Source organism: Phascolarctos cinereus, unplaced genomic scaffold (genome assembly GCF_003287225.1).
Source record: "Phascolarctos cinereus isolate Bilbo 61053 unplaced genomic scaffold, phaCin_HiC Scaffold_2;HRSCAF=192, whole genome shotgun sequence".
Taxonomy (NCBI): domain Eukaryota; kingdom Metazoa; phylum Chordata; class Mammalia; order Diprotodontia; family Phascolarctidae; genus Phascolarctos; species Phascolarctos cinereus.
The window spans coordinates 280936274-280955771 of NW_027555625.1; the positions used below are offsets into that span (position 1 = coordinate 280936274).

A 19498-nucleotide genomic window follows, 5' to 3' on the forward strand; every position below is an offset into this window, starting at 1 on the left:
TTCTCACAGCATACACCTAAATCACTGCAAGGACTGACAGATTAGGACATGCTAAGTAAAATGCACATATAATATTTCTGCTAAATATAAAGTATTTTTGTTTGTTTTATGTTCAACTTAGGGCTGATCTTAAATGGGTGTAGAGTAGGAGGGTACCTATGCAGCAGCATGATTTGAAGGACTCCAAGAAAAGCCTTTTACCCCCAAAATACTCTTCTCTCCCTTGCTGGCTTTGTCACTGTGTGTAAAATCTCCACATTTCTTGCCTCTGAGTTGACACTTAAAATGCAATTATATCTGGGAGAGCATAACATACTAATTTTTTTATTACCATTACCATTTTCTTTAAAGGCTCCTATGAGTTTACCTTATTAGCTATGGAGAACAATGTGCTGATGAAATGGAACCTGAGACCTGAAAATTCTGACACTGTGGGAAAGGGACAGATATAAAGCATAGGACTCTACTCAGAAGGAAGGACACAGTGGAAGTTCTGGGCAACTAGAAAGCAGCATAGGTAACAGCAAAGTTCTCCCCTAACTATGGAACTCTATACATAAAGTTTTGCCAATCTCCTCCCCATTAACTCTTATGGGTTAGACTGTAATTTAGTGAGGCAGAGGGGCATAGTGCGTAAAGAAATGGCCTCAGAATCAAAAAAGAGGCGGCTAAAAGTTCCCTCTAATATATACTGACTATGTGACCATGGGCAACTCTTTTAACCTCTTAGTGTCCTAAACCAGAGGGGTCAAACACATGGCCCACAACACTCCCAAATATAGCCTGAACCAGATTAAAATAAAATTCCTATCTGATTTTAATGCACTGATGAATTATTTGAAAAGAAATATATAAACGTGGTTTTCTAAGCCAATATAGGGCCCACAGAGTTCTTTATGTATGGTTTAATGGTCCCTGTTTCTATCTGAATTTCACAACACTATTCTAGGCAATCCTCTAAAACTATAGTTATAGAGAAGATGCTGACCTGCACAAGTAGAAGTATTCTTACCTAGAAGTTCCCTATTCCAGTGAAATCACAGGTCCAGTCTGTCCCTAGGATTTAGTAAGGGCTCATTTGTTCAGACTTAATAGCACTCTATTTTACTTTTGATAGTTGTAGAGTTAGGCATGGTAAGGAAGCAATAGAGGGTGAAGATAGTAGAGGCTGGAGGTAGAATAGGAAAGGATAACAGTAGAGCATAGAGACAGAAAGAAGGAATGTCAACAGGAAGGAGTAGGGTATAGAAAAGGAGAGAGGAGGCTGGTGGATACAAAATTGAAATATTTCATTTTTAGGTCTGGTCCTGATCTTACAGTCTTATATATCCTATATTCTAATCCATTAGAAAGAAATTTCTAATTTTTAATATATGGATTAGATTTTTTGAAAGATTAGTATCTTTGTAACAAAGAGACAAAAAATTTCACATACAAAACTACTGATTTTAATCTAGCTATTAGATTACTAATGTGTTCTAAATGTGTCACTAAAATGCTGATACATCTATGGTATATACTATGTAGCATAATCTAATAGGATTTCTTTATTCTAGACATTCTTAACTTGAGAGTCCATAAGCTTGCTGGGTTTTTTCAAATAATTGTATTTCAATATAACCGGTTTCTAACGTAATCTTACGTATTTTGCTCAACACACTTGAAAACATTATTCTGAGAAGGGGTCCATAGGCTTCTCCAGACTGCCAAAAGGGTCCATAACAAACAAAAAAGTTTAAGAACTTCTATATTCTCTCTCAGTGACTTCATTATCTCCCAATGGTTCTGCCCCTATAGACGCTCCCTCCGATTAGTTGATTCCTCTCAGGGCTTCCAATTTAACAATACCAGGCTAACCATGCTTTCATTCCTCTCCAGGCCATACTCTTGACTCTCCAAAGGATTTTTTCTAAGATGCCAACAAACCTCTTCACCCTGGAAGCTTACTCCACACCTGGAGACTACTATTCACATTGGAAATACTCTCCACCCTCATGGCCTCTCCCTCTAATTGGGTAGTTCCTCCCAGATCCTCTAATTTAAGAAGGATGCCCAGGTCAACTATGTCTTTATTCCTCTGCAGACTATACTCTTGACTCCCTAGACTTTCTCTATCATTCCCCGACACCAGGTACTTTCCTCTGTCAACCTCCATCTTCGGCTTCCTTTTACATGGTGTCATCCCTTATTCAAATGTAAGCTCCTTGAGGGTGGAGATTGTCTTTTTCCTCATATTTGTATTTCCAGTGCTTAGTTTAGCACAGTGCCTCACACATACTTGTTGTCTTGATTTGACCTTAATTATCTCTACAAAGATGACTCCCAAACCTACCTGTACTGCAGTCACTCAGATTGCACAACCTCAGAGCTATTCTTGATACCTTTTCCCAAAAAAATGTCTCTCATATCCATTCAGTTCTCTCCACTCATGTGGTTATTATTATCTTGAAATAATCTCCTAGTCTCCTTATTTCTAGTCTTCCCTCTCCCAGATCCATTTTCCATACAACTGCTACAATAACTTGTGTACAAAATCTATGTTATTCCCCAACTCAAGAATCTTCAGCAGCCTCCTATTGCCACTAGGATAAAATACAAACTCCTTTCGAATGCTCAGAACATAAATGCTTATTGAACTGAACTGAGTTTTCCAAACTTACTTTACATAATTCCCCTCTATTTGCACTATATTCCAGCTAAATTAAACTATTTGCTATTTTCAAACACAGGATTCCATCCCCTACCTTCATCAGTCTATCGACAAGCATTCCATGTGTTATAAACTACGCAAGGTCCAGGAGATACAAAGACAAAAAGAACCAATCCTTGCCTTCAAGGAGCTACCATTTCAATGGGAAAGACAATATGTACATATAAGAGTATGTTAACAATGAATATAGGCAGAGACAAGATGGCAGAGTAAAGGCAGCAACTCATCCAAACTCTCCCAACATTCCCTTCCAAATAACTTAAAAAAAAAAGGTGTTAAATCAAATTCCAGAGGGGCAGAGTCAACAAAAGGTTGGAGTGAGACATTTTTCCAACCCAAAACAACTTAGGATGTTGACAAAAGACGTTCATGACACTGAGATGGGGGCCAGCCCAAAGTGCATGCAGTGACAACATCAGCAGTGGGCCTTGGAGGTGGCTATGGCAATAGCTGCAGCTTCAGTTCTCAGTCTAGTGATGGAAGGAGATTATACAAGTGGTCAGAAAGAGATGAGAGAGGACCCTGAATTGACACAGGAAGCAAGACCTGGAGCTATTTGGCAACTCCATTGACCATATGCAGTTTTGGGTCACAGTTCTAGGGCAGACAGGAACATCTGTGGTCAGTCACAAGGGAGCAAAGGCACGGGTCAACAGTCCAGGCAGAGAGGAGTGCTAACACTTGTGGCTACATGAAAGTAAGGGCCCTTCCTGGGCAAAAGCCAGAGCACAGACCAGAAGAACAGTGACCACATCACTCCCAGGATAATACCATGTTAAAAGCACCAAAAGCTTGCTGGCTTCCAGAACTAGCTCTGAAAATAGCAGAGCAAAACATCCTGAAGCAAGGAACAGTGCCTCCTAACTTTAACATAAAGTTCAAAGTCAAGAAATAGGCTGGAAAATGAGCAAACGAACAAACAAGAAGCTGACCATAAAAAAAAAACTACTATGGTGGCAGGGAAAATCAAGACACAAACTCAGAAGAATACAATAATGTGAAAACAGCTATAAGAAAAGCCTCAAAGCAAAAATGTAAATTGAACACAAATCCAACACGAATTCTGGAAGAGTTAAAGAAAGAGATAAGAGTAGTAGAGGAAAATTTGGAAAGAGAAATGAGAGTGATGCAAGAAAATTATAAGAAGAGAATTAACAGATTTGTTAATCTGTTAAATTGGTTGAAGAGGTACAAAAATACTGAAGAAAATAACACCTTAAAAAACTGAATTGGCCTAATGGTAAGAGGCACAAAAATTCACTGAATAAAAGAACTCCTTAAAAAGCAAAACTGAGGGGTAGCTAGGTGGCACAGTGGATAGAGGACCAGCCCTGAAGTCAGGAGGACTTGAGTTCAAATGCAGCCTCAGACCAAACACTTAACACTTACTAGCTATGTGACCCTAGGCAAGTCACTTAACCCCAATTGCCTAAAAATAAAAAATTAAGGAAAAAAAAAAAGCAAAATTGACCATATAGGAAAAGAGGTACAAAAGCTCGCTGAAGAAAATAATTCCTTAAAAATTAGAATTGGACAAATAGAAGCTAATGACTCCATGAGACATTAAGAAACAATAAAAGAAAGTCAAAACAATGAAAAAAAATTGAAGAAAATGTGAAATCTCTCATCAGAAAAACAACTGATCTGAGAAACAGAATCAGGAAAGATCACTTAAGAATTACTGGACTAAAAAAATAAAGTTATAAAAAAATAAAAAGAATTATTGGACTACCTGACAGCCATGATAAAAAAAAAAAGGTTGGGTGGTTAGATATCTTATTTCAAGAAATTATAAAAGAAAATTGCCCCAATATCTTAGATCCAGAGGGTAAAATAGAAATTGAAAGAATCTACCAAACACCTCCTCAAAGAGATAATGAAATCCACTGAACACCTCCTGAAAGAGATCTCAAAATGAAAACTCCCAGGAATAGTACAGCCAAACTCCAGAGCTCCCAGGTCAAGAAGAAAATATTGCAAGCAGCCAGAAAAAAATCATTCAATCATTTCAAATAATTCCAAATATCATGGAGCCACAGTCAAGATCACATAAGATCTAGCAATTTCCACATTAAAAAAGCAGGGGACTTGGAATATGATATTCTGGAAGGCAAAGAAGCTAGGATTCCAACCAAGAATAACCTACCTAGCAAAACTGAGTATAATCTTTCAGGGGAAAAAAAATCAATATTTAATGAAATGGAGGACTTTCAAGCATTTCTGATGAAAAGGCTAGAGCTGAATAGAAAATATGATATTCAAACACAAGAATCAAGAAAAGCATAAAAAAGCAAACAAGAAAGACAAATCATAAGGGATTTAATAAGATTAAACTATTAACATTTCTTTATGGGAAGATGATACATGTAACTCCTAAGAACTTCATCATTATTAGGGTAGTTAGAAGGAGTCTACCTAGACAGAGGACATGGGTATGAGTGAATTATGTTGGGATGATCTAAAAAAAAATTGAAGGGGTGAGAAAGAAGGATGTACTGGGAAAAGGGAGAAGGGAGAAGAAGAGGGAAAATGATCTCACATAAAAAAGTATACTAGGAAGAGCTTTTATAATGGAGGAGAAAATAGGGTGGGAGGAAGGTGGCACCAATTCTTTAACTTCACTTTCATTGGAATTGATTCAAAGAGGGAAGAATATACATACATACTCAGATGGGTATAAAACTCTTTCTTAGCCAACAGGGAAGGAACAGAGAAAGGAGATAAGGGAAATGGGTGGGGGTCAGTGATAAAAGGGAGGACAGATTAAGGGAGGCAGGAGTCAGAAGCAAAACAGACATCTGAGGAGGGCCAGGGTAGAAAGAGAGAGAGAAAGATAAACAGAAAAAAAAATAGGATGGAAAGAAATACACAGTAATCATAACTGAATGTGAATGGGATGAACTAACTCATAAAATGGAAGCAGACAGCAGAATGGATTAAAAGTCATAATCCAACAATATATTGTTTACAAGAAACACTTGAAACAGAAAGACAAACACAGAGTTAAAATAAGGATCTGGAACAGAATCTATTATGCTTCAGTTGGTGTAAAATAGGTAAGGGTAGTGATTGTGATCTGAGACAAAACAAAAGCAAAAATCAACCTAATTAAAAGAAATAATCAGGGAAACTACATTTTGCTAAAAAGTACCAGACAACGAAGTAACATCAAAAAAATTTATAGCAAGTTTCTCTGATAAAGGCCTCATTTCTCAAATATATATGGAACTGAGTCAAAAAATAAGAGTCATTCCCCAAATGACAGTCAAAGGATATAACAGGCAGTTTTCAGAAAACGAAATCAAAGCTATCTATAGTCATATGGTAAAAAAATTTTCTAAATCACTAGTGATTAGAGAAATGCAAATTAAAACAACTCTGAGGTACCAGCTCATACCTATCAGATTGTCTAACATGACAGAAAAAGAAAATGACAAATGCTATATAGGGGATGTGGAAAAACTGGGATACTAAGGCACTGTTGGTGGAGCTGTGAACTAATCCAACCATTCTGGAGAACAATGTAGAACTATGTCCAAAGGGCTATGAAACTGTCCATACCCTTTGACCCAGCAATATCACTACTAGGTCTGTATCCCAAAGAGATCAAAGAAAAAAGAAAAAGACTTACATGTACAAAAATATGTATAGCAACTCTTTTTATGTTGGCAAAGAACTGGAAATTGAGGAGATGCCCATCTTGGGGAATGGTTGGATAAACTGTGGTATACGATTGTGATGGAATATTATTGAGCTTTAAGAAATGATGACAGTGATGGTTTCAGAAAAAACTGGGAAAGACCTGTATAAACTGATGCAGAAGGAAGTGAACAGAACCAGAAGAACACTGTACACAGTAACAGCAATACTGTAACAATGATCAACTGTGAAAGACTTAGTTACTCTAATCAATACAATGATCCAAGAAAAATTCCAAAGGATTCTTGATGAAAAATGCTATCTACATACAGAGGGAGAACTGATGAATTCTGAGTACAAATGGAAGTATAATTTTTTTCTTTGACACATTTAGTATGAAAAGTGTTTTCATGAGTTCACATGTATAATTCATATCATATTGCTTGCCTTCTCAATGAGTTGGGGGAGGGGCTAGAGGAAGGGAGATAGTTTGGAACTCAAAATTTTTTTAAATGTTAAAAAAATAATTTTTAAAATAATGCAAGGGTATTTGGGGGATGACACACAATAAAGCTGGAAAGGTAGTTTTGTGCCAGGTTGTAATGGTTATTAAATATAAAACAGATATTTATATGTGATCCTAAAACTGATAGAGCACTAGTGAAATTTATTGAGTTGTGGAGGTATATGGTAAGACATATACTTTAGGAAAATCACTTTGGCAGCTACACATAGGATAAATTGGAGAGGACAAATATCTGAGGTAGGGATGCCACCTGGAAGGCTATTGTAATAGCCCAGGAGAGGGATGATGAGGGTCTGAACTAGAGAGGCTGCCTTGTGAGCAGATATGAAAAAGGCCATGGAAGAAGAAATGTTGAGATTTGATAACTGAATATACAGGTCAGGAAGAATGAGAAGTAGAGTACAATGTTGAGGTTGTGAAATAGGGTAGTCTGGTGCTCTTTACATAAATAAAGAAGTTGAGGAATGGGCTTGTAGGGAAAAATAATGAGCTGTTTTAGACGTGTTGAATTTGAGATGTCAATGGGACATACAGTTAGAAATGTCCAGAAAGTAGCTGATGTGAGACTGGAGCTCAAAATGGAGACTAGAGCTAGGAGTCATTTGCATAAAGATAATTAAACTCACAGAAAATTGATGAAGTCACCAAGTGAAATAGTGTAGAGAGAGAAGGCAGCCCAAGACTTTGCACAGGCTATTCCCCTGTGCATTAGTCCTACAATAAGCCTTTCCTAATTCCCACAGTAATTACTGCTATTCTTGTACTTTCTTCTTTACTTGTACTTGTGTACAGAGTAGAACATAAGTTCCTAGAGGGCAGAGATTGTTTTATTGTCTTTTTCTTTGTTTCTCTATATTATCTGCACACAGGAGGCAGTGTTTGTTGAGCTAAACTGAATTCATTAAAGTATTTTCAAGCATAATATTTTTGCCACAGAAGGGGGTTTCCCACTAAGAATTATGTTGATATGGTTTGCAAAATGAAAACTAAAATACTATTTTATTGCCCTAAACTTAGAAGAAAGTTGTTTCTAAATACCATCACGGTCCGCCATGCTGTCAAAGAAGAGCCAGGCAGAGTCATCTCGCCCATACTTTACGAAAGCAACATAATGGCTTGTTTCAATGCAGAGAACAGCAAACAATTCCATCTTCTGACAAGGTATACAGCCATGTCTCCAGTCCCAATCAGGTAAGTCTTTGGGAAGTGACACCGGGTTGTATTTATGATTCAACCTCTTGGGATGAAGGTGGACCTAAAGTGAATTATTTAAGAGAAATGAGTGAACAACCTTTCTTTTTACTGTAAGTTAACAGGTGCCGCATATATTGTTCATTATGAAGCCCACAGGCCAATGTATTTCACTAGCCCTTACTTTTAGTAGTAGCCTTAAGTACTTCATAAAATCTTAATAACAGAGTGCCTAAGGAAAACAGGTTTTTTTATATAAAAATAAAATTAAAATAAATATGAATTCAAAAAATTTATACTTTGAAATGTAGTTGTTAAAACCTGAACTCTTTAGTTAGAACATTTTTCCCCACTCAGTACAGAAATAAAATACAAAACATCAACATAACAATAAATTATATTACTTACTATATAAAAATATATTTATCAACTAAAATCAAACTCACTTGCGTGTTGCAGGTTTTACAAAATTGCTTGATTTTTCCAGCAGAAATGTCAGAATCATCATAGCATTCTCTGCATTCATACATTGCAAGTCCTCCACATATCCGGCACTGTCTGGGAGCTACATTTTGGTAACAAATAATGCATCCCTCCATTAGAAAGCAAAAATGTCCCTTTTTCAAAGACACAGTGTTTACGTCATCCCTAAAAACTTACTCTCCCACCCCCATGTATTTAAGAGATCTTCTTAAATTTAAGGTATCTTTAATCACACCATCAGAAAAAAATCACTTGCAAAAAAAATTTCATGTTTATACTTACTATCTTCAAGTAAAGTAAATCTGTTATGTTTAACTCCAGCGAAGGAAAAATTTTTTTGAAGAGTTTGAAGTCTTTTCCAAATCGAGGCATCTGAATAATCAGACATGATGGTGCCTTAAAAATATACACATATAGATTAAGGTCAAAGTCTCAAAAAGAATTTTCCCTATAAAACTATAAACATTCCTACCGTGATTTAGGATATAATGTAGATGGACTACAAATACATGTTTAACCAAAATATTTTCAACTTATTTTATGGTGATGCCCTGATGTGAATCATGTAAACAGCTTCAATATGGACCCAAGTTTAATCACATGCTGATATCATGTTGTTCACAATGTTGTATACCAAATAAAAACAGCAACTGGTAATGGTGATGGTGCACTGTGCCTGCATTCATAAAATAGAGGACTCTTTTTTTGCAACTATGGCACAAAACAGCCATTCATTTCTTTATTTCAACAAACACAAACACTTGTCCATATTAAAATTCTTTCAAAAATTAATATAGTAAAAATCCTACTAATAGAAAGTAATCAGTAGATTTTAAAATGTTTAAAGTTTTTTGCTTTCACTGAAGGAAGGAGAAAGTAAAAATTCTTTTTTGACATATCTGAGAGGAAAAAATTTCTACTTGGACAAAATACTAAGTATTTTAGCCATAAGACATAATAATGGCTCTGTTTTACAGGATATAAATATGTCGTGTTTTAATTACCCAGTAATTTTATTAACATAAATTAGTTTAATGTTTCTCTTTGCCTCCAGAAAGCCAGAATGTTTAGTCTTAATATTTTTCATTTCCACCAGCAGATATAGCACTTCATATTAGCTATTCTGCTTGATTTTTAAAATCTTGAACTCTGTTCCTCTGTTTAACATGTATATTGATTTTACTACAGGATCAAGCAGTCATAAGCATTAATATAATTATAAGTATTAATAAAATTCAATGAAGATTTGTCACTAACCTCTGCAAATTTTAGGTTACTATTGATGAAAGACCATTCTAGCAGCTGTTGAATTGTAGGAACACCAACTTTTTCATTTTTTTCCATAAAAATTTGATAGAAGTAACAATCTTGTACCTTTTGTCCTGCAGATCTAAAGGATAAAGAACTCTCTGTTCTTAAAACAAATAAAGACTAAGGTGATATTGAAATGCTACGTAACAATGTGAGGACATTCATAAAAAAGTAATTGAGAAACAGAAATACCATACGTTTCCCTAATTTTAAGTGCTCTCTCCAGAGATCCAGAACAACTTTATAAAGAAAAAGGTGAAAAATATGGACCAAATATATGGTTAACTACTTTTTAAATATTAGAAGTTAAAATATTTTAAAAGTTGGTTTGTGTGTGTGACTAGGAAGGAAACAAAGGAATTATGTTAGAGCCAAAAGGCATTAGTGATCATAAGCAGAATGCTTTTGGCTGAACATTTACGAGAAAGCAGTAAATGACGCCCCCTCCTGGATCACTGCCTTGTTGTGGTAGAGGGACTTGCACAGCTCCATAAAAACTATGAGCTATGCCATGAAGCATTACCCGAGAGGGGCAGGTCAACAATGAAGAGTTCTGACAAAAAGTAATCCATTGGAGAAGGGAATGGCAAACCACTCCAGCATTTTTGCCAAGAAAACTCCATGGATTAAGATGCTAAAATATTATGACATTGAAAGATGAGCCCCTCAGGTCGGAAGGTATCCAGAGGACAGAAGGGTCTGATATACTACAGTCCACAGGTCATGAAGAGTTAGACATCACTGAATGACTGAACAACAAAAGTAAACAGCATATGATGACTGGAAAAGAAAAAAAAATTGCCAATCTATATAGACTCATAGAATCTATGAGCTGGATGGGGCCTTACAGATAATTTACTTAATCTCATTTTTATAGAGTTTCATGTGAGTTGTTATTGAAAACGTCACACAAGGAATGAATAGTAGAGCAAAGGCTAGAACTCAGGTCTCCTTCCTCCCCATCTTGTTTTCTCCATTTCAGCATGCTGCTTCATTTCTTCAACTAGGATTGTCTACCATTATTATAATTACCATAACTAGAATTTTCTTCAAAATGGAATAATTTTTAAGAACATTCAATTTTTGAGTCATGAGTTATGCTTCAAAAAGATTAATTTTAAAATTTGGTAATAAATTTTAACAGCATCTCTAATTTGTGTGTGTGTTGACTTGCGATATCTAAATTATTTACTGTATCCATTTTTAGAATTTTAGGAACAAAAAGTTAACACTATATATGTGTGTCTATATTTATATATACAGACATATATTAATAGACATATATATATATACACACACACAATAAAACACATATACAATAAAACCTTGTCTCTCCAGAGATCAAGATTACAGAACAAAACCAAATCTAGACATAGCAAATAAAATATACAAGCTAAGAAGAGGCAGAATTTTATAGCAGAAAGAGTACTGAATTTAGAGCTCAAGTCCTAACTCTGCCATTTATTTGTTTGCCATATGACTACAAGTAAAGCATTTCCTTCTCTGGTCTTGTAGCTTCATATGTCTAAGGAAAATGGATTAGATTCCCTAAGGTTCCAACTCTAGTATTCTGCAATTCTGTGAAACCAAAACACCCTCTTTGATGAGGAAGAAGACAGCCTTAGATCAAAAGTGTAACACAGAGCCATGATATAGTGGTCATGAAAGATTTCACTTCTCCACTAATTCTTTCTTTCTGAAGCTAAAATCATAGCAGCTAATCATTTTTTGGCTTGTCTTTAAGACAATTTTATCCTTCAAAAGGTAAAGGAAGCAATGATGGGGAATGGTTTAACTGGATCTGATTCTCACTAATACAAAGGAACTAGTTGCTAAATTCAAAATTATGAGAACTATGGGGGGAAGTAGTTATTCCATCTTAAAATGTGTGAAAAAGAAAAGCGATGGACAAATACAACATATACCATAGATTTAAAAGAATAGATTTCAAAGGATTCAGAAAAAATGATAGGTAGGCTCTCAAGTTCTATAATTTTATGGGGAAAGTCAGGCAAGTAACAACAGCAAACTCTGAGAAATAAATTCTGTAGACACAAAAATAACTCTAAGACAGCTGTCAAAAGAAACCAATGTGGATGCACAAGGAACTCACTGACCAACTTAGATTTTTAAAAATATAAAGCCAGGCATGGTATTACATAACCTATAATCTCTGCTATTGGGGGAGGCTAAGCCTAATGGATCAGGGATCCACTTTCGAAATCAGGAGTTCTGAGCTGCAGTAGGACTAAAATTGGTCAGGTGTCAGCATTAAGTTGGCATTAATATGGTAAAACCTCTTCTCTCCCCCAAGGAAGTGGAGGGCCACCAGGCTGCATAAGGAGGAGTGAATTGGCCCAGGCTGAGAAAGGATACAATTCAAAGCTTTCAAATGGATTAACATTGGAATTGGACTCATGAGTGGCTGCTGCACTTTCCAGGCTAGGTTGAGACAGGGAGACCCAGTCTCAAAAATTAAAAAAAAAAAAAGACAATATAAAGATAAAAGCAAGGTCTAGAAGAGTGGATGAGTATGTCTTCTCCTTAGCTTGTATATTTTATTTGCTATATGCAGATTTGGATTTGTTCTAGAAGCTTGGTCCCTGGATAGACAAGGTTTTATAATATACATGTTTTATTGTGTGTGTATATGTGTGTGTGTCTATATATAAATATATATATGTAAATACAGACAGAGATAACAGTGGATGGCACAGTATATATAAAAAAATACATAGTGGAATAGTAGATGGCACAGTACCATAACCAAAGTTTCAGTAATGCTAAAAGCCAGAAGAAGCTAGGTGGTGCAGCAGATAGAGCACTGGCCTTGGAATTAGGAAGACTCATCTTCCTGAGTTCAAATCCAGCTGCAGACACTGACTAGCTATGTGACCGCGGGCAAGTCATTTTTGCCTCAGTTCCTCATCTGTAAGATGAACTGGAGAAGGAAATGGCAAACCACTCCACTATCTTTGTCAAGAAAACTCCAAATGAGGTCAAGAAGAGTCAGATGTTTGAAAACAACTGAACAACAACAACAAAAAGCTACAATCAGTTTACGCTAAGAAAATCTATTTTCGGTTCAACTGAGGAGAAAGGAAGTATCAAAGAAGGGACAGGACTACTGATAGGGCAGATGATGAAAATAGAAACAAATAAAAAAGAGTCTTCCATTTTCCAAAGAAAATTATATTTGGGCTAGAAAGGAATGATAAGAAGGAAAATTATAAGACAGCATCTACTTATCCTTGTTAAATAAGTTCAAGTCACCAGCCCAGATTAATCTAAATCCCAAAGAATTTAACGAATTAGTCAACAAATATCAAGAATGAAAAAGATTCTGTGGGATTGGAGAAAAGCAAATTTAAGAGCAAATTAAGTTAACTTAATTTCTATTCTTGGCAAAATTCTAGAATGTATTATCGAAGAGATAGTGAATGAACATTTAACTCATTCAACAAGAAGTTATTAAGCATATACTATGCACAAGGATGCTGTATGCTAACTGCTAGGGATGAAAAAACAAAATGAAGAACAGACTCTGCCCTCAAGGAATTTATGTTTTACCAGGAAGACTTAAAGACAAGCAAGTGAAAAATAATTTGAGAGAGAGAAGACATTGAGGTGGACAAACAAAGAGTGATGAAAGGCCTTAAACTCATGCCAAATGAAGACCAGTATGAATAAGTAAGGGATTTGGGATATTTAACCTAGAGAAGACTTAGGAGGTAATGATAGCAGTCTTCAAGTATCTGAAGGCTTGTGATAGGAAAACAAGATTAGGCTTGTTCTGCTTGGTAGATCTAGGAAGAGTGAGTGAAATTTACAGACTAACAAGTGAAGTCAATGCTAAACATGGCCTGTCCCCCAAATAATTTTAAAATGCTGATCAATCTAGTTTATTCTGACACTGTTTATCAACTTCTACCCAGACATATGATAAAGAATCATTTTGTCTCCTAGACTTCTGAAAAACACCTCCCCCTTCCATGAAGGTTTATACAAAATAAGGGCACGCTGATAGTTTTTACATATGCTAAAGCTAAAGGCTCTGATGAAAAAAAAAATACTGAGACTGAAAAATCTGATCATCCTAGAACCTTCAAAGATCTCACAAATTTACTTATCATTTACAAAATTCAAGTTAGTTCATGTATGTGTAAAAAAATTCTGATGAGTTTCTATCATATTTTTGTATATTCACTGAAAGATCAAGTGAGAACTAAGGAATGAGTATGACAAAGCTATTCTGCTGCCAAACAACTGCAGTGTTTACTCTGAGGAAGCAGGCTTAGTATCTGGGAATATTTTTGTATCATCTTCCTGCCTTTCTCCCCAAATATAAAGTCACTGACTCAACCTATAGACTAGAGTATTTAGAATGTGAACTCTTATTAGAGAAATAATGTCACTATAAAGTTAGTCCATCATATAATAATAGTCATATTACATTATTATGAACATTATTAATAGTAATAATAGCTAAATTTGTATAGTGTTTTAAAATTTGCAAGGTGCTTCATCTGATTTTATTTCAGTAGATGTACAGAACTTCAAATTTCACTACAACATTAAAAATGCAAATGTTAATGCTGCCTGTGACTACAATTCTACTGAAAACCAAAGAGACAAACTGGGGGGAAATAAGAACTTAGTGTTGAATCAACAGAAGTACATCTTTTGATGATGAAGAATGTACGGGATTTAAAGTGAATTCTCCTGAAAATACTCCAGCATAATCTCTTAAAGGATGAGAGAATGTTTTCTTCACACCACATGAAGATACAGTGCTTAAAAAAAAATAGAGTAGGTACAAGCCATCAAATAAGACCACTATTGTTGATGCAAAAATCACAGATGATACTTTCAGCTATGTTGAAAAATCAAAACATATAGCAACAGAAAAAGACATGATGACCTGGCAGGAGAAAAAGAGACAAGAAGCTGTTTCAGCTCTTGAAAAGACCAAAAAAAAAAAAAGTAACCATCTTATACTGATTAAGAAATAGGCCATGAGCTACATATACTTCATTTTGCCTTTATGAGAACAGAAAAATAACCATAAAACAAAGTAACAATGGGACCTTTTCTTTTAATTTTTTTTTTTTAGGCAGTTGGGGTTAAGTGACTGGGTTGGGTTCCAGAGCAATTGAGTGCTATGACCCATACCATCTACATATTTACTGGTAGTGATATCTCAGTAACCAATGCTGGAAATCATGGCACCGAATGTTTAATAAAAAGTTATGTCCAGTATACTCTGTTTAGAAAGTCAAAGAAATATATAATAAATTTTAGAAAACTTTCCATTAAAAGAGTTTTAAGAATTCTGGCAGATGAGGGGTAAATCTTCAGATATCTGGAAAACTGAATCATCCAAAGACTCATTCCCTGAAGGTTCCAGACAGCCAAAGAACAAAATGTATCAAGTTCAACAATTTTACTCAAGGGGAAAAAAAATGACTAATGAGTTATAGAACTGAAAACAACAGACCCAATTTAAGACTAAAAATTTAATTCTTTAAGTTAGTGATGGATAGAAGGAAATAATGTTCTTAAAGAATGTGATTATCTTACAATAGGATTCTCCTAAAAGATTCATTAACTTATTCTATGAAAATATTTGTACACAACCTCATAAAAGGATGGTTTGCAATATTAGTTTCTCAGATTAAAGTCAAATTTAAATTACAATCATTTTCCAAACTAAGTTTATGTTTCTGGAGAAACTATTGACTAAAATGAATTTAAGCCATTACTACCTAGCGCATTGCAAGCACTCAATGAATATGATACTAACGTTGAAGTCACTTTTACTGAAATTAAGACAGCTTCGAAGGGAGCATCAACTTTTTTAAACTGTCATGAAAGGATTAGAAATTTACCTTATCTTTAATAATGGTTCTACCCTCAAAATATGATGAAACAAGATGTTCAAGAATTCTTCAGGATCTAGGTGAAAACGAAAGTAACTTAAGCAGAAAAGATTTAACCAAATAAGTTTTGTTTATTTTTAGGTCATTTCAATTCCAAATTCAATTTCAAAATTACTACTGTTCTTATTAGTAACAGAAATCTGTAATTTCCCTTGCTATCTAGAAGTGCAAAAGGCTTCAGACAAAGATTAAACCAGCACTATCCTCCAATTTCACTATAATCATACTAACATTTAAATAGTAATACTAGTTTAATTACAATGTGATATTTGCCATTTTTAATGGGGTATTTGGGATAAAAGGATTAAGGCAATTTTCCCTACCATTTAAATAATAACTGTAATTCAATTTTTGATCAGCAGTACTAAGTCAGTTAAAGCATACTGATAAGGGCCAAGGCCATGAGTTTCCATATCTATAATTAGTAGAAAAACATGATTCCATGACTCTCAGCCTAATCCCAGATAGCCATCATTCTATCAAAATAGACATTGCTATAAAAAAAAAAAGGGATGGTTGTATGCAATTCATCACCATTACTTGAAAAATTTCAGTGAAAAAAACCATTTAGGCACCTTCTCCTAGACGGCATTATGCTTGGTGATAGAACTACAAAGACAAACAATCCTTGTCCTGAAAGAACTTACAATTCAACTTAGAACTTATATTATGAGTTGATTAATTACTAAGGTAGAATGTTACACAAATTTTCAAATTTGGACACTGTATCACAGTACCAGAAGAGGATTGGAAGCTTGTACATTTTTTCTGTGTTACAAAGGGGTAAAGGAAATAGGAGAGTATTTCCAGAAATGACTGTGATATAAGAATAAAAGTTCTTTAAAAAAGTTCTTTAAAAGAGTCAGCAGCATCATTTTCATACAAATAAAATGTGTTGTCCTTTCTGCCTATATATTATTTATTCAAACTAGCCAGTTTCTTAAAAGAAATTGTCTTTTTTATCACCATTTTGTTTTCAGAAGACAGAAAATATAATTTGCTACAGAAAAAATTTCCATAAACTAAATGTTTAAAAAGTTACTTTCACTCTATGAAAACTGAATCTCCAGTTGTACACACACATGCCTTTAAATAACTTATAATGTACTTACTATAATTCCACTTCAATCTATATTTACAACATATACTATCTATGAAGTCAATGTTACCTTTTTCCTCTGAGGTAAAACCTGATGCAGCCTCAACTTTCTCAAGTATTTTCCTCAGTTTCATAATTTTTGTGGCACAAACATATCCATATCTATAATAGAAGATAAAATAGCTATTTATTAATTTATAATAGCATTATAATTATACAACAATAAACATTCAGAATTCTACAAGTTTTAACTTCAGGATTTCGTATATTAATATAATATCCAATTATTCTGAAAAAATAAATTTGTACAGTTCCTTTTGAGACTGTGAGCATTTAAATAGATTCTACAGAACAAGAAATAGCTACCAAGATGATTTAATTTCTTTAAACACGTGATTTCTTATTGCCAGAAAAAAAAAGATGCATGTTCAAATTTGGTTTATATACAGAGAAAAAATGTTGTTGGATATGACAAATGGAAAGGGAAAAGTCTACTTTATATCTCTATTAAAAATGAACAAATGGAGTTTTAAATATTGGCATAACAGCCATTGTTACCTAGGCTTAAATTTCTATTTGTATATAATACATAATTACTTTAATATATGATAATTATATAATGTTTCTATTATTATATGCATATAAATACAATTTTTAATTCAAAGCTTGTATTTTCCATCAGATATGGTATTTTTATAATTATCTGGATGAAGGCTTACACTAAACTATGAAGGGTGGGAATGGAAATATCCCAATAGTACTACAAAAACATAACTAAAAAGACACTACGGACGATACCTGGTATGACCCAAAAAAAAAAGTGATAGAAATGCCCAGTAATCCTTAGGTGAAAAGAAAAAAGAGAAAAACTTAAATGTCTGTTTACAGTCATCGCTCAGCATTTGCAGGGATTAGTGACATAGGGCCCCATGCATGTGAAAAACCACCAATAACTCTAGGCTCCACCCCAAACCTTTATTTCTAATAAATCTGATCATACTTATTTAACACACAAAACAAGTAAAACAATACACATCCATAAAAAGCTGCAGTTTCTACACAAGAGCTGGAAAATTATGCAGTCTTCACAGTTGCTAATATCAGTGCAGCAACTGCTTCACCAATTTTCTTGTCTTTTGAAAAGTGCAAGACACAAAGATCATTAGGGTGGGAGAAAATCACGTGACTGAGTCTGGCTGGTAGAGACATAAACAGGAAGCATTCCCAAAGAGAAAATGGAGCCTTCAGTTCTTTAGTGCACTGGAACTTTTAACAAAATTTGACTGTTTATAACAATTTTGTGTATATATACTTATGGTAGTAAATAATAAAACAGATTAATAATATATAGTATTTATGTATTTGTTGTTGTTGTTGAATTGTTTAAGTCGTTTTGACTCTTAGTGGCCTCATTTGGGATTTTCTTGGCAAAGATACTGGAGTGGTTTGTCATTTCCTTCTCCAGCACATTTGACAGATGAGGAAACTAAGGCAAACAGGCTAAGTGACTTTCCCAGGGTCACACAACCAGGCAGTGTCTGAGGCCACATTTGAAATCAAGTCTTCCCAACTCTAGGCCCAGTACTCTAACCACTATGGCACCTCACTACCCATTTATGATTTACTAAATATATTTTTTTAGTTTTCTTTACATATGTGTACCACCTGCAATTTTCCACAGTACACTGCAAATCTCCAAAAATTCCCATTTAATTATTGATAGCCAAACCACAAATAACCAAAACCTTAATGTGAAACCCACAAATGTCGAGGGATGACTGTACTAACAAACAAAATAAAAGTAATAAGCAACTTCAAATTCCAACACTGAGAATAAAATGATTGATAGGTATCATGATACTTGGTGGCCTGAGATTCATGACTAGAATACAGAAGTTAAAGAGAAATGTATTCAACGTTAGGTATGGGTGGTGAAGGGAGGTGTAGGATGAAGGTATTTCAAGAAGAGGTATATACACCTCTATGGAAGTCCACAGGCTAGAAAAAAATAAGGGAGAGTATGTGAGAGAGATCTAGTGAGAGATTAAGGAAATGCTGAAGTCCCTATATATCTTCATACCACTGAGTAGTTAATAAATTACTTCCATGGCATCATTCCTTATGGTATGAAGAAAGGAAGACTAGCTATATACAGTTAGGCTGATATGTAGTCGGAAGAGCACCTGTATTCAAGAAATATTGATTAAAGGATCTATAATCCCATGGATGTCTCTAATGGCTTGCTGAACGACGTTGTACTTGGCACTATTCCTATTGAAATTTATGTTGATGTTTTAAATATAAAAGGAATATTTATCTAATTTGCTTTAAAAAAAGGATAGTGAAAATATTTAATGTTGTAGATAAAAGAATTAAAATTTAAAAAGAAAAACACAGGCTTGAATGAGCCCATATTTAGACTCAATTAATTAAGTGTGCAAGTACAAAATTGAAAGAATACATCACAAAGAAGTTTATGGGAGTTCTAGTTGACAAACTCAATATGAGTCAAAAGTAAAATTTAACTGATACTAACTCAATATATCCAACTTCACTGTGGATAATCCCTCCAATAATCCACACTGCAACTCAACCATGCC

The 19498-nt window shown here is 34.5% G+C and overlaps 1 protein-coding gene across 1 annotated transcript in view; it reads right to left on the bottom strand.

The window, feature by feature from the left end:
* Positions 1-19498, bottom strand: part of CYLD (CYLD lysine 63 deubiquitinase) — a 68620-nt gene that overhangs the window by 6383 nt on the left and 42739 nt on the right. Inside the window, exons 12-17 of the mRNA XM_020985169.2 lie at positions 16969-17060; positions 15749-15815; positions 9807-9939; positions 8828-8945; positions 8513-8631; positions 7914-8130 (exon numbers count right to left, since the gene is read on the bottom strand). Coding sequence (XP_020840828.1) covers positions 7914-8130; positions 8513-8631; positions 8828-8945; positions 9807-9939; positions 15749-15815; positions 16969-17060 — 746 coding nt within the window. The remainder of the gene's footprint in view (positions 1-7913; positions 8131-8512; positions 8632-8827; positions 8946-9806; positions 9940-15748; positions 15816-16968; positions 17061-19498) is intronic.